A 15,466-nucleotide genomic window follows, 5' to 3' on the forward strand; every position below is an offset into this window, starting at 1 on the left:
GCGGCAATTAAATTCAAAAATAACTTGTTGGAATTTTCAGATGAGATTCGTTGCACCAATGTCTACTCAGTTTAGCTTAATACTCAAATGTTGGAATTCTATGTTGAACAATCGTCATGCTGCCACTATGTGTAGTGTGGTCTACAAATTGCATCCAGTCTGTTAAAAATTACCGTACCCGCAACTTATTCCACAGTCGTATTTCAACCTAGCAACATATGTTACGTGATATAAATAGACTTTGAATTGACAACGTTGTTCAGGATGTTTCCATTTTGCATAGTAAAGACGGATTACACACAAGTGAAGTATTCGTTAGCGTCAGCTACACAGTGAAAAACAACGACGTTCAGGATATGTTCATTTTGGGCTGAAGGCAGATTACAGACAAGTAAACACATTTACTAAATAACGTCAGCAATACGGTGAATAAACAACGTATTGTTTGTACTCCAGCAACACATTCTATTCGGACATAAACACACACTAAGGTGAGTAATTCTATGTTGGTGTGACATTTGAATAAGTAGTCCTGAGGGGCCGGGCATTTTTAACTGGCGGGGTTGGGGGGTTGGGGGTCACTTTGAAAAACATCACTTAAAGTGGGGGTGAGTCATTTTGGCAAACACCACTTGCGGCGGAGATTTCACTTTGGAAAACGACAAGATAAGTGTCAATTTGGTGCCGTGATATAACGCTTGAACAACTGTAATATGTTCAATCATTTTTTTTACTGCATTAGGGATATCACCTCCCATACCCACCCCTATCCGCATTTTCCACATATGCAATGTACACTATTTCTCAAAATTCAACCATTTAGTATTTGAGTATAGTATTTAAGAATGGCTAGTTGTTAACATTCGGTTAAGGTTAGGGTTAGCTTTCATTTTCTTTAAGTTCATCGAATGCACCATAGGGTATATATTGATCAGCAAACACGGCAGTTTTAACTGATGTTTGAACTGGCCATTTGTGTTTGAATCAATCTGCCATCTTCAAAAAAAAAACTTGTTATGGTATTGCTGCATCTAAGAACTCATTAAAAAACATTGAAAATGAAGCACAATTTGTATTAATACACTGTAACATTTGCTTTTGATCCCAAACATTTCTGTTACAACGTGTTTTATTGCAGTGTATAACTGCATGTATATTAGTCTCCCATGGATTTATGCCGTGTACTGAGATGCTCTGAGGAAAGTACATGTTCCATAGATTCTAGATAAACTGTTGTGTACAAAAGAAAACAAAAATTGTACCAAAAAATAATCTGTTCTCTTGAGTAACAGTATTAAATTATATCTAATGGTGCCTTAGTAACATCATTATGTTACAAATATGCATGGGGTTGGGTAATATTGGAAAATGTGGTCTTCACTTGGGGTGGGGGTCACTTTGACTTTGGTCATCGCAGCTGGGGGGGGTCACTTTGAGAAAACCGATGTTCAACTAAAAAGCACCAGCCCCACAGTCAGTTAAAATGACCGGCCCCTAATATAAGCCTTGTTGTTCAATAGTTGTATTTTGTCATGTTGTTCTCGTTGGAATAGTATTAGCAACCATGAATATAGAGACAAGAGTATCACCCGTGTTTACCCCTTTTATTGTTATTTTACTGTGCGAATGAAGAAACATTAATTTTGACGACTTTGTGTACACTATATAATACATACAATATACAATATCTTAAATATGTAACGTTTATTTACAATATGGTGTGGTTGCCGGTCGTAAGCAGAAATGAACAAGCTAAATGTTGTAGTTTCCATTCGTTCGTGTATCAACACATTTATTTATTTATTTACGATCATTCTGAATGTAAAGAATTATGCATTGGAATAGAGTGAAAATTTTGCACGCGATATAGCTTACTAAAATATCACACTTATGTATTCTAAATTTAACACTTTTATATGCAAGTTTAAGTGCAAATTGTATACATTGTATTTACACGTGGGTAAATGAGTAGTTCCCGTACCGATGCAAAGCACAATGGGAACGTTCATGTATATGTCAAAGTGTTTTGCATGAATAAACGAGTTGATTATGCGCAGGACACAGCTGACATCGTTATAGTGGGCGAGGTTATACACAACAACAGGGTCACACACACACAAAGACTTCTACCAACAGTCGACGTATCAAAATCGTTTTTATACTTTCCAGATATAATTCACTTTCGTTGTTGTATCTGTTCGTTCTGTCGTGTTCATAATCTATCCAGTGTATGTCGATGTCATTGATATCGCCCCATTGACTGGGCAGTCTGTGGGAATGGTTTGACTAAGAGACGGACGAGTAATACAAACGTAGTTGTGGTACTGACTGTGTGGTAATGCTATTCGAACGACATCATGGTTTGGCAAAACTGTAGTGATGATGCATTCTCCGAGACTATTTTCACGGGTAAGTTTTCTCTTCGGTTATTTTATTTTGAGACTATCGAAGGTTATAACACTTCAACAGAATGTACACCCAATCCTGGCTATAAATCAAGATATCATGTTTGGCCACTATTTGACCTACTACAATGTATTTGCATGCGAAGAACTTTACGTCTACGGTCTACACAGTCTGTATACATGTACTACCACCTCGTGGAAGAGAACTGGCTTCATTTCAAGTCAGGACACGTCTTATAATGTAGATCGCATTTGTGTTGAAATTAGAGTTGTCAATTGCCGTTTATTTTTATTTTAGCATAGCTGTTGTGTATTTAAATTGGCTCATGTACACTCCTTTGAATATCCAAATCTAAAACAGTGTGCTATTAATAGTACATATATAAAACGCCATATAAAACTATTAAGATGACGTTGCATGTGTGAACGTATAAGTCAATGTTCGTAAATCGAAAGTACGTCATGGTTTCTGCTGAATTAAATAGATTGAAAACGCAGACATTTTCCTTATGTCAAATTATATAAGCGCAATACAATTATACCACGAATATTTGATGTGGACATTGACAATGCTTGTCAGACTTATCTAGTATTTTTGACTCGATGGGGAGTATCGAATTTAGACAGTGGGAATATTCGATTCCAGGTTAATATAAATTATATACGGATTTTTGTTGTAAATCTGTATCACACCAGTTGGCGAAATTAATCATGGTTGCGCAGCAACCACACTGTCAGCTTCAATAATACTAGTATGTACTTAAACTGATGTTAGATATTTGACTATTTAAATACTGTAATATTGAGTGGTTTTTTTTTTCATGTTTCTCTGTTACAGAAGTGGGCGTCGGTGGGATTTTCCTCATGGTTTTAGCCACCCTGCTGACAGTGCTGATATTGATATTATTCATAGAATCGTTAAGTTATTTACAGAACCATATTCCATCAGACAAGCGAAGGAAACGTTTAGCATGTTTGTTGGGAGTCTATCCGGTATGTCTGATATTTCAATAATGTTGTTATGGATAGATAAGATCGATCTGTCTGGCCTTAGAGGAGAGATAGGTGTATTAATAAATTCACATATGTTCATGTAAAGTTACGTCATCTCGTTAGTACTTGATTGGGTCATTTGGGTAGTTTCAATATTTATGAAAGACCGTAGTACTTCGTCTGTTGTGGTTTCTCTCCGAGTCACGTTTGCTGTTTCATGACAATGGCGATAACAAAATAGGCATTTGCATGCAACGTTCTTTCGTCAAAAGAACAATAATGTTGGCGTCATTCCCACTATAGATCTAATAACACCAATCCATCCGTTTTCTCTTTTGTCTAGTTTCACCTTGTCAGTGCTTGGTATTTACACATACAGTGCATTCAGTAAAAAAAACTACAACATCCTTGTTAGTTTACGCTAGATTTCGCCAATACTAACACCGCCGAACTCATGACAACACCTCGTGACACCTCCATTTCGATTATTCCGTGTATTAAATCTATAAATTCTGAATGAAAAAGTGTCGATTTACATATGTATAATATTGTACTTAGATTCATAAGTAACTATCTCACAAGCGGGGAACGCGAACTTCTGAAAATGTATTGTGTGATGAAATGAAACTAAGGATAGATGAGTGCATATTAGTCAGGATTGGCATGTGATGATGTCGATGTGTGTAATTCAGGAGAATGACGACGGGTTAGTCATAGGGCAGAGATATCATGTAAAGTGATTGACCTTTGTATTCTTCTACTCACAGGCCGCCGCCGTGCTATCCATGATAGGATTGTACGTACCAGGGGCTTCCACTATTTTAAACCTATCCATTTCATTGTAAGTATAAGAATCAAATCGTTCAGTTTAGAATAAATTATTAACAACAGATAAAAGTGTTAAATATTTGGTCGAATGCATAATACGTTGTCTAACAGATGCCATCAAAACATAGAGCTCCTATCCAAATATCACATGGCATTTACATGTAAAGGTCTGAAGTGGATGCAGTAATCGATCACAGCTTTGATGAAGGTACCTATAGAAGTATAGTTTAATATGGTTTAAAATATTGATAGACATAGTGACATAGTAACAGCAATATAAATATGTAACCCGTGCGATACATTTTTTTGGCTTCAATTGTTAACTATCTTGATCACAGAGGGCAGATCAAATTCGCACAACTAAGGCACCACAGCAGCCACCACTTGTGTAATCCACCGTATATCGGATAAAAAATTATAAACCCATCATGATATGGAATAAAAAATTATAGTTTTTGTTTGCGTTTGTCAATAAACCGAGACCTGTGTTGTGGATATTGTAACTAATTGTCGAATTTTTCTTTATAGGTATTTTTCTGTAGCTTATTACCAATTTTGTCTACTAGTGACTGATTACTATGGAGGATACCATTCCATGTTAGCAAAGTTACATGGGGCTACAGTGTCCTTTGCCGCACCACCACTTTGCTGTTTCTGTAAATGTCTTCCAAGTTTCCAAGCAAACGAGTAAGTACAAAGTTTAACTCGATTAAATTATCTTAGCTCTCGATTGGTAGGTCCACAAAAATCTAACTTTCTATATCATATCCCTGTAATTTTACTACTTATGACTTTCAGAGATAGTTTTCTGATAGTAAGTTTGTTGATTATGCAAATTAAAATTATGACGTTCAACCGTAAGCATTATATACTTGGTCTTGTGTCGTCAATTTTCAAATGTTCGTTTTCCAGGAAAACTATTCCTCGTTTGAAGGTAGCCATATTACAAGTGTGTGTAGTCCTACCAATCGCTCTGTTTATAGCCTCCGTGTTATGGGTTGACAGTCTGATTAATCCTGGAAATGTAAGTCTAATTTTAGCTAGGTTAAGTCAATTTGGATTTCTGTGTGTGTGTGAAAACATCGGACCTATCGAAGAGTTTGATGTTTTTGATATTTCTTTTAAACCGTCAGAATTGATTAACAAAATATTACATCAGTTATTACAATTTTGCTGTTTTAACCCAAGTGCACGTGTCTACTCCTTTTTTCAGGTTCCCATCAATTTTATTTACACTGCTCTGTACTGTTGTACAACAAGCTCATTCCTGATTTCTCTCTATGGTTTAATGATGTTCTTCATTGTGTCACGTCACCATCTGAAGGATTACAATATTACACCTAAGTTCCTCAGTATATCACTGGTGCTTGCCATATTCAATGTGCAAAATTTCTTATTGGGATTGTTGTCCTCCATTATAGTAATACGATGTATCGGCATTGAAGACGGTCATTGTAAGTTCAGTGAAATTCTACTTATCTTGAATGAAGCAACTTGGCATGTCTTTGACACTTTTTCCTCGCCTGAGAAATATGAAATATTGTCAACATTTCCAAATGTAAGCCTTTCCCTATTTTAGAGGAATTTGATCCAACTTCTCGTGATATTATTTGTTCTAAAATTAACTAGTCAAGGCAAAATTGTCGTCTGCTCGGCTTGGCTCCTTTGCAAATTCAACTGTGATAATATGCGTACCCACATGTTGATGTCATTTCGTCATGCATGAGTTACAGTATGCAAGTTGGTACCGCCCATGTCCTAGCAAGCCATTTACATGTATAACACTTTAATACTGTATGAAAGGAGAAGACGAATTTGCAGACATAAAATGTTATGTAGTCAATGTTTAGTTTTCAAAACACAATATGGCTTGAATAATTTCTTTTCCGGTTCTCGGTTTTCATATTTTACAGGGAAATTAAAAGTTGACTTAGTTGACATTGGGAATGCGGACTCACTTGAAGAATTAATATGGATGCTTCTAGAGAAAAGCGCTCTAGTTGAAATATTCTTTGCAGGTAAATAGCAATTAGCAATTGTATTTTTTAAAATTAAATAAGAGATTTTCAAGAGAAAAATCATATTGTAGGTCAATAGTGGATCGACCGATGAAGACCTTAGGGTCATAACATGGGGTCACGGGTGTTACATGGAAGTATACTGTACTTCCATGCATGAAATGACTCCAGGTTGATACAATTGTTATTAATGCGCAGCAGTATTGTTACACGTTGTGACTTGCACCATCTATCTCCCCTAATACATCCATGCTTACACTAATACTGTATCATGAATTGATCTCCACAGGAATTGGTCACTATTTGTTAATCTTTGAGATGTCTATCATGTTTGTGTGGGCAAGATATTTATATCGTACCAGGAAAGGGAATGTTGAGACCCTGATTGAAACAGAAGATATCAGAGAGAGTTACACAGAGACAAAGGGTGGGGATAGCTCACCATTACTACTGAGTGACAATAATGGAAGTATAGGAGATGTATTCACAATAGCTAGTAATGAAGGTCGTTAGGGTGTAGTACATTAATTCAAAGTATATGCCAAGCCATACCAGTCAACCAATCAATCAATCAATAATCAGTCAATCACTTAATCAGAAACATTTATAAAGAGTCTGAACCTAGTACACTCAAATGTTTGAAGATGCTGAACAAGAAAAAAATGTTTTAAAAATGAAAATATTTTCTTTCCTGAATATATCAAGAGTAGGTGACTGATGTACCTTGGTTCAGTAGGTAAACTATTTCATATTTAGAGGGAAAATGCTCATTTACCCTTAGACAAGTATCACAGGTCCACAATACAATTTAAGGTTACATTGAAGTAGTCCTTTGTCACAGTAGCAAAGTAGAGAAGGAACAGGTATAGCTAGCAATGAAAACGACAAAGCAAATTCTAAACCACACCTCATAAACAGACAACTACAGGATGCAAGTTTATGTTTATTTACATACCCATGTATATCTGGATTGTGGTCACTTCGGACATTGACTGAATTACTGCATGTGTATATATTGTACTGGAATATTTACAATAAAACATTTTATTATAATCCTAAACTTAATCTTATGTGATCACCATGGTTTCCTTTCCAATGATAACCTCGAATGGTTAATACTGAAACACAAACACATTTACTCTCTTTCCATATCTTTCTGTCTTCTATTGGCTCTCTGGATGTATCTGTCTCTCCCTCCCTCCCTTCCCTCCTGGCTCTGTCTGTCTCTGCTTCACTCCTAGAACTATCAAGCTCAGCAATATATGGCTAAAATGTCATGCTTGACACATAGAGTCTAGATGCAGGTTCTACATTTCTACAGACTTTTTGACCCCAAAGACGACATTTCTCAGGACCCTTGGTAGTCTGTATGGTACACCACGACAGGGCACCCTCACACATCAGTCAACTCCTCTCATGTTGAGAGAGAGGAAGCTGGTGAGTCTCGACCCTTGGCTGAAATTGTTGAGCATTGAAGAAAGATGACATGTTCAATTACTGTACACCTTTCAAAGAAAACTGAGTAACATGCCGAGATGCTAATGTATTTAGCCAAAATATATAAAACGAGTGAGGTAATCTTGAATGACTAATACACAGATATGCAAATGTGATGGTGTCAATCACAATTATCATCAGCTACAAAGCACAGTACAGTAACATATCATAACAATAGCAGACACAATGTACCAATCCACTGAAAGGATGGTGATTTTATTTGCCAACAAATACATACTGTATCAGAAGAGTGTACACTTCACATGGGTAAGTTAACAAAATACAATAAGCACATTGCAATTTCTATGAAAAGTGTCCAAGGCCGAATTAACAAAATTATGGGATACATTCAGTGATGTCATTAAAATTTGATCAACAGATTTCTATATTTTTTGTACTGTAATTCTAAGTTTAGTGTTGTCTTGGCAACACACACCATGTTCACCTGGTTATATTGTATAATTCAATTTTCATACTTGACATTTCACTATTACACCAAAACATCATGGATTTTCATTAGGATGGGTCAGACGTTCACCTGAAAGCCATGCTATACTTCTTGAGATGGGTGAGATGTTGATTTTATGGTAAGAATTACGACAAAGTTCAAAGACCTTTTGTTTGACGTCAATGTGGTGAAACCAATGCAGCAAATTCAGAATGGGAAATGACTTTAAATATCTTTGAATCCAAGAGTGTGAAAACCATGGGGTGTGGGCAACTCTTTACTATGGAAACTTAACCTTAGTCCAGTTTTTTTTCATTGCTACTGGAATATTTAATCGATATTTTCAGATTAGACTTTCTGTGAGGGATATAGGCTATAAAATCAATTGGTGACATAATAATGCTAGACAAATTCTACAGTCTGTCTTTACATTTTCTATCATATTTCATCATGATTAACACATTTGTTGTTGATTTCTGGCCCCTATGTATTTGACATTTTTACCATTTTCTTTGGGTTAATAACTGCGTCCAAACATACAGTATTTGATAGCTTTATTGTTGCAGTCTGGATACACACATATAGTTGTATCTGTCACCTCAGCTGGTTGGTCAAATGGATAACACAGGGACTTAGCACCCATAGATGGTGCACCTGGCTCAATATCTTGATCCCTGTTGGAGCAAAGATTCAAAGAATAGAAATGATTTTGAGAGTTCAATATAAAAATGACTTCATGGATATCTGGTTGGCATCCACAGTACTTCCCCTCACCTAACCCAATTACCACAAGATTGTATTATTCATTATACCGTTTTTTTTTGGTTTTTTTTTTTGGAAGGGCACTTTGAGGGAAAATATAGAAGATGCAAGTATTGTAGTACACTGTTCTTAGTCAAAAAATGATATGACACTAAGTATGCAAACGTAAATGTCATGGTTACTAACCTGGCACTGTCCTTTTTTATTCGTTCCTCACATGGAATTTCACCACAAAATGGAGCCATTATTAGCTGTATGAGAGACAGAAAAGAGTCCATGTACAATGTTGAACACAAATTAGGTATGTTTACTGTTCACAGTAGGTGACATTCTCTTTACAGGTTTCCATCTCATCATATAAATGGTCACCTTGAAAAAGATTTTATCACTTGAAATATCCATGACTTTGTCACATTTTAGGAACTTTACCATCTATAATTTGTGTGCTTTTATGCATAAATTAGATCTCTGTGCTAAATTATTAGTGTGATATTTTTTAACATTATAATTCCACAGGTTATGATTTTCAAGACTATTTTTTCCTACACCTGTTGAAAACATTATGTGGTCTATTAATTATGCTTTTGTATAATGTAGTCTGCTGTGCCATTTATGGTCAAGGAAAATATAAGTATGCATAGGATTAAAGGTTTCTGTCATACAATTTTAGAATTATATTTATATATTCAAAACTAACTAAAATTACAAAAGGATGTACATTCTTTATTGACATATAGGTCTATACAGCTACAATATACCTCAAATAGACACATTACAGCAGAACAACTTACATTTTTCTGGTCAAGGAATGAACAGAAATCATTCCAATTTGTTGCTACTTTAAGATGTTCATCACGCTCTTTCTTTGCCCTGCAGGAGAAGATATGTGAGTAACTATGTTATAAAGCTTTCTACATCAATGGAAGTGACATCACATGCACGCTAAATTTTTTTCTTCTAATTTGAACAATAATAAAGAACTATAGGAGTAACTCTTCCATAGATGTATACCATTCCATACCCTAATGATTCCAGTAATCCTAACAGTTCACCTCTCTCTCTAATGAAACCTTTCAGACAAGACATGTGACCCAGTATTTTGATAGCTTTTTATGATTCCACTATTTATAAAGTGCCAGTCAGGATTACTGATGGACACTAGGTGCTCTAGAAATCTGGTTCTTGTATTTACTATCATCACACTTTACAAGAAGGTAAGTCAGATATGTGATTATGTGGTGTGACACATATTTAGCTTGTAGAACTATTCAAGTACCATGCTTGAAACATGTTTCTGTCAAGGAAACTTCACCCCTAGACTGACTTCCTCCTTAAGATGCATCATATGATAATGTAGACACACAACACAGCACTAAGACTGATACACACACACTGTAAACAAACTCACTTTTTATATAGACTGACTTGTATATCATCCAGCAATGATTTGATTTTTTGAGTAGCGCCCTCTTCAGGCAGTGTAATTTTCTCTCCAGTGTCTCTTCGTACTGCAACAAACTGCTTCTTCTTCATGTCACGAGGTCCGAGCTCTATACGAACCGGTACACCCTATCATAAAAAGTTATAAATTTCAATATCGTTAATCTAAACTGAACAGCGATAAACACTGAAGTAAAATGTTAGCAAGACATAGTATTTTGACTGAAAATTAGTTTGTGTTTTTCTGTTATAAAATTTGAAAACAATCTTTCAAGAACATATTGTAACAAAAATATTATAAATATGATATTTGAACAGAAAGATTCTGAAAGTTGGTGATGAGACAAAACAACTCAGCAAGAGATTACTGAGAGGTGAATGATCAATGGAGTACTTCACTTCAAAATTGATTGACAAAGTACTAATTTATTGATTACTAAAATCTAGTTCTGTAACATACTTGCTCCTTTAAGATACATTTTTGAAAACTTCTTGAAAGAGCCTGAGGAGGTACAAAACTAGTCAAAGATTCAGGTTATTTTTGTACTCAGTTTACTGCTGATAACATCTAGGTTCTTAATTTCTTACATATAAAATTTGCATGATATAATTTAATGATTTCATAATCATATTGAAAACAACATATTTCAATTTTTAAGGAACTAACATGACAATTAGGTGCACATAAAGAATGTAATTTTACCTTCAACTCCCAGTGGTTGAATTTCCAGCCTGGAGAGTAGTTGTCACGGTAATCAGCCTTGGCTTTGATGTCAGCACTGCTGAACAGTTTGACATACTCTTGGCACTTATCCATCAAAGCGTTCTTGTCTTCTTCTGCCAATGTAGCAGTGATACCACATGGTACAATGATGGTCTACAAACAGAAACACAATTTTTGTAAATAGCTACTTTGTCTACATACCAAAAGATCATTTTAAATACACATGAATACCATTTGGTCATTTTGCAGTTGGTTTCCATGACACAAATCTAATCCACATTTTCCCTAATTCTAAAACAACACATATTCCAAATTTGTCAAATGCATCAACTGAAGTATGGAGTATTTGATGCATTGATATGACTATTTGTGTATTTCAACTTATTGACACTGACAGAGACAAGTTTAAGAATACTGACCTGTACACCTGCAACTCTTGGTGGAAGTACCAGTCCCTGATTATCACCATGTACCATGCATAATACACCAATAGTACGAGTTGTCAAACCCCAGGAATTCTGATGTACATATTGATGCTTGGAAGGCTGGCAAATAAACAAATAAATGATACAGTTATATGATCTATGCCAATATAATTATAAATTTCACCTTTTCTTCATATAGTAGATTTAGTACTAATTAATATCAATAACATCTGGGGTTGGGGAGAACCCAGTGGGTTTACACAAAACAGTGAAAGTTTAATGCAGAAATCAAGTTCAAGAAAGTTTTAGCAATGACAACTTTAATACAAACCACATATTTGTAGCACTGAGTGCACTAGTCTTACCTGTCCTGGGTCTTCAAAGGTGATGTCAAACATCTTGGAGAAATTCTGTCCCAAATGATGGGATGTTGCACCCTATGAAAGGAGAAAAGTAGACAAATATAATTAATGATAAAAAGGTAACAAATATAATTAATGATAAAAAGGTAATAAATATCTTGATTCTGTTATCATGACTAAACACTCTGATTTGAAGTGTGTGGAATTGAACTTTTCTCTACATGTTGTGAATGTTTGTGTGTGTTAATTTGATAAGATAGACTTGTAGAACTTTATCTTTCATTGTGAGAAGTTACACACTGGAATTTTGTTTTTAATAATTTACGCAGTAAATTTACCACTCCTTTTTCTGATCAAATTGTCATATTTGGTAACACCTAGTAGTCTGAATGTTGGTTATGAAAAGAAAGCCACCCAGGGTGAAGTCAAAACACAGTGTGGCCAAATTTTGATCAGCCATATTGAAAACACTCATTTAGTTAGTGGGTTTTTGTGAAACTTGTGACTTACTTGAATGGCCCTTCCACTGGCAGATATGTATGCCTCCACAGTGGTAGTGAAGTCACCACCAGCAAATTTCTCCTTCTCTGTCTTTTGGCCCTTAACCACTGGAATAGCAAGTAACTCTTCATACACCTTGGAATAGTAGTCTAAAATGGTATAAACTTCTTCTACAGCATCTTCACGATTTGCCCACGCTGTGTGACCTTCTTGCCATAAAAACTCACGTGTCCGTAGGAATGGTTGGGGATGTTTGAACTCCCAACGCTGTGAAAAGCGACAACAATTGCAAAATCAAAACAAAAATTGATGACGTTGTTTTGAAACTGTTGAAACAGAAATGGTTCATGTCTTGGCAAAGAAAAACATTAACAATCTAAAAAAGAAGTGGTGTCCATGCTACAATGCCAAGGTGTGTGCCTTGATTCTTTGCTCCCTTTTACGGTCTACAGCACACAAACAAGTTTTCATTACAATGTGGAAAGTTGTAACTTTAACTTTTACATTTATACATTTCTTCTTAATAATAGACAGAATTTCTTTCTTTTAAGAATGATAAACTTGACACCTACCACCACATTACACCACTGGTTCAATCTGATTGGTAAATCTCTATGTGACTGCACCCACTTGGCATAGGCTGGATACATTACTGGAATAAAAAGATGGAGATTTTGCTATTAGAGTTTTAGCACAGGATGATTTATAAATGAGACTTATTTGGACTACATTGAGTGAGCAGGCTGCCTAATTTACTAGTAGTAACTGTGGTCAGGATTCTAACATTGATAATTGTAATCAGCATAAAATAACAGTGTCAGAGATTTTACCATCTGTGCAGAACAAAAACTTGAAATGTTTATCTAAAGTAAATGATTTCAATCTTTTTACCTGTTTCACTGGTTGGACGAATTGCAATAGGTTCAGCCAACTCTGATGAACCTGACCTGGTAACCCAGGCAACCTAGTTTTAGAGATAACAAACAAATAAATAAATGACTACTAGACAACAAAATATAAAAAAGTTATGGTAGGGGTCACTGGACACAATAATTCGAAAAAAAAACCTTACTTTCTTTTGATAATTCAACAATAAAAAAGCTAAATTTTATCAAAGACATTCATAAAATGTGCAAATATAAATTAAGCCCATTCAGGGATGAAACTAGTCAAAGATTTTTGTTCTAATTTACTACTGATATATAAAATGAGTAAAAACTGTTTGATGCATAAAACCTTCATAAAATACAGGTAACCATGTAATAGACTTATTACCTCAGGAGCAAAGTCTGCAATGTGAGTTTTCTCTCTTTCCAATGCACTCTGGGATACAAAGATTGGGAAGTAACAATTTTCTACACCAAGTTTCTTTATCCTTGTGTCAAAGAAAGATTTGATTTCCTCCCAGATGTTGAATGCCCATGGACGTAGGATGTAGCAACCACTGACGTCATAGTACTCTATCATCTCAGATTTAGTAATGATCTGTGGAAAGAAATGAGTCAGCAAAGAACAGTCGTCATGGTAACAACATTGGAGACAATAGTAGTCATGGTAACAACGAGGAAACAACAGTGAAGTATAACTCTAATTTTAGGGTATTATGTACATGTTTCTAGCAACTCTTGGTTTTGTAAATCAATGCTTTATATGTCACATCTCTCAAGAAATTTCAATGTGAATTGCCAAGCCTCTTAGTGTATAGTTAATCATCTCTTGCACCCTGTGTGTTCATTCAGATTTGCTGCTAAATCCAAGTGTTCATATGTATGTATGTATGTATGTATGTATGTATGTATGTATGTATGTATGTATGTATGTATGTATGTATGTATGTATGTATGTATGTATGATGTACATGTGTTTTGTACACCAACTTTTACCCAAAAATGGCATATCAATAACAGAAAGTGTCACTTTAATTAAACAACGTTTCTCTATTTTTTGATTACCTGTGAGTACCAATCTGATAAGTTTTCTTCTTTCTTGGCTTCCAGCCCCAATCTGGTTTGTTTCTTTCCACCTTCTGCTGCATTTGACTTATCTTCTTTTGGTTTCTGCTTATTTTCTTTCTCTTTGGATTTCTTTTCTTTTTCTTTCTTTTCCTTCTTATCTTTCCCACCCCCACCTGGTAGTTTGTAATCAGAGCCTGTTTTCTCTTTATATTCTGCTTTTAAAGCTAGTAATGTCTTTACTTCTCCATCTACCTCATCCTGAGAACCAAAAGACGGCAGAAACTTTTTTAAGTATTCCACTCTCTACAGTTTCATTGATGTAATATAACACAACCATAGTTTTGTTTTCATTTTTCCTTTTGGTATATTATATCCTTCAACATTCCATTATGCTGGCGGAATTCAGGGTCCAACATGATACATTTTTCTTGTGAGAATAACCTTTTATTGGGACAAGACTACATGAAATATTTCTACAATATATGTCAAGACAGACAGGCTTGTCATAAACATTGCTGTTTTATAAAAAAAAAAAACTTATCAGAGGTATTGCTGGACAGATTGTCTATTCACAGAAATGGTCTGTATGTCTTACAAAAGAAACATCTTTTGCAATGACAAAACACACAGCAAACCATGTAGCATGTAAATCTCAGTTTATACTCAACTTCTGTAAAATCTTACCTTAGGAGCTTTACTACTCTTCAGAGTTCTGACTTTATCTCCCTGTGCGGTGATCTTTGTGATTATCTCTGCCACTTCGGGGTCCACATTAGCTGAGTCAGCCTTCTCATCACCTGACGGTCCAGGGTTATGTGCCTTTTCTTTACCACCGGATTTCTTACCACCATTACTACCAACAGCACCAGGTTTGTAGTCTGTTCCTGACATTTCTTTATACTGGGCTTTCAAACCTAGAAGAACTTTGACCTCAGCATCAACCTCTCCCTACAACATGAAAATGAAGTAATTCAGACATGTGACATACAAGAGGGGATTTTTATTCTTGGCTTGATTTTGTGTTTAAATGTTAAGTTTAAAGTAAAAAATAGTTTGACCTTTGGTGCGAGCTCCTCCCTAGCACCTGACAATGAAATACGTTTTACAT

The 15,466-nt window shown here is 35.3% G+C and overlaps 2 protein-coding genes across 4 annotated transcripts in view; one reads left to right on the forward strand and one right to left on the reverse strand.

The window, feature by feature from the left end:
* The first annotated feature begins 263 nt into the window (after window positions 1-263).
* Window positions 264-7,299, forward strand: LOC144452565 (organic solute transporter subunit alpha-like). 3 transcript variants are annotated; one of them, XM_078143685.1, is made up of 9 exons: window positions 264-491; window positions 2,170-2,409; window positions 3,244-3,398; window positions 4,166-4,239; window positions 4,755-4,913; window positions 5,139-5,250; window positions 5,440-5,680; window positions 6,140-6,244; window positions 6,534-7,299. In XM_078143685.1, exons 2-9 carry the CDS (start codon window positions 2,358-2,360, stop codon window positions 6,755-6,757), a joined length of 1,122 nt encoding a protein of 373 aa, XP_077999811.1. In that variant the 5' UTR covers window positions 264-491; window positions 2,170-2,357; the 3' UTR covers window positions 6,758-7,299. The 3 variants fall into 3 exon arrangements, with proteins under 3 accessions (XP_077999811.1, XP_077999805.1, XP_077999820.1); XM_078143679.1 differs by lacking the exon at window positions 264-491 and having other exon boundaries at window positions 2,110-2,409; XM_078143694.1 differs by lacking the exons at window positions 264-491; window positions 2,170-2,409 and adding an exon at window positions 2,916-3,051.
* Window positions 7,300-7,947: 648 nt separating this feature from the next.
* LOC144453716 (bifunctional glutamate/proline--tRNA ligase-like) overlaps window positions 7,948-15,466 on the reverse strand; it is a 21,257-nt gene continuing 13,738 nt past the window's right edge. Inside the window, exons 20-32 of the mRNA XM_078145050.1 lie at window positions 15,043-15,306; window positions 14,356-14,616; window positions 13,679-13,888; window positions 13,295-13,367; window positions 12,976-13,055; window positions 12,413-12,670; window positions 11,906-11,977; window positions 11,535-11,660; window positions 11,095-11,268; window positions 10,360-10,520; window positions 9,743-9,821; window positions 9,138-9,202; window positions 7,948-8,863 (exon numbers count right to left, since the gene is read on the reverse strand). Of these exons, the coding sequence (XP_078001176.1) occupies window positions 8,707-8,863; window positions 9,138-9,202; window positions 9,743-9,821; window positions 10,360-10,520; window positions 11,095-11,268; window positions 11,535-11,660; window positions 11,906-11,977; window positions 12,413-12,670; window positions 12,976-13,055; window positions 13,295-13,367; window positions 13,679-13,888; window positions 14,356-14,616; window positions 15,043-15,306 (1,980 nt within the window). The 3' untranslated portion in view covers window positions 7,948-8,706. The remainder of the gene's footprint in view (window positions 8,864-9,137; window positions 9,203-9,742; window positions 9,822-10,359; window positions 10,521-11,094; window positions 11,269-11,534; window positions 11,661-11,905; window positions 11,978-12,412; window positions 12,671-12,975; window positions 13,056-13,294; window positions 13,368-13,678; window positions 13,889-14,355; window positions 14,617-15,042; window positions 15,307-15,466) is intronic.

The sequence above is a fragment of the Glandiceps talaboti genome, chromosome 2, assembly GCF_964340395.1.
Source record: "Glandiceps talaboti chromosome 2, keGlaTala1.1, whole genome shotgun sequence".
Taxonomy (NCBI): Eukaryota; Metazoa; Hemichordata; class Enteropneusta; family Spengelidae; genus Glandiceps; species Glandiceps talaboti.

Bases quoted from the DNA above. Each gene is read 5' to 3' on its own strand.
- LOC144452565 (XM_078143685.1), top strand. From the start codon at position 2,358: ATGGTTTGGCAAAACTGTAGTGATGATGCATTCTCCGAGACTATTTTC. The intron at 3,399-4,165 runs GTATGTCTGATA...TTCTACTCACAG, and splicing joins GTTTGTTGGGAGTCTATCCG to GCCGCCGCCGTGCTATCCAT. The intron at 4,240-4,754 runs GTAAGTATAAGA...TTTTCTTTATAG, and splicing joins TTAAACCTATCCATTTCATT to GTATTTTTCTGTAGCTTATT.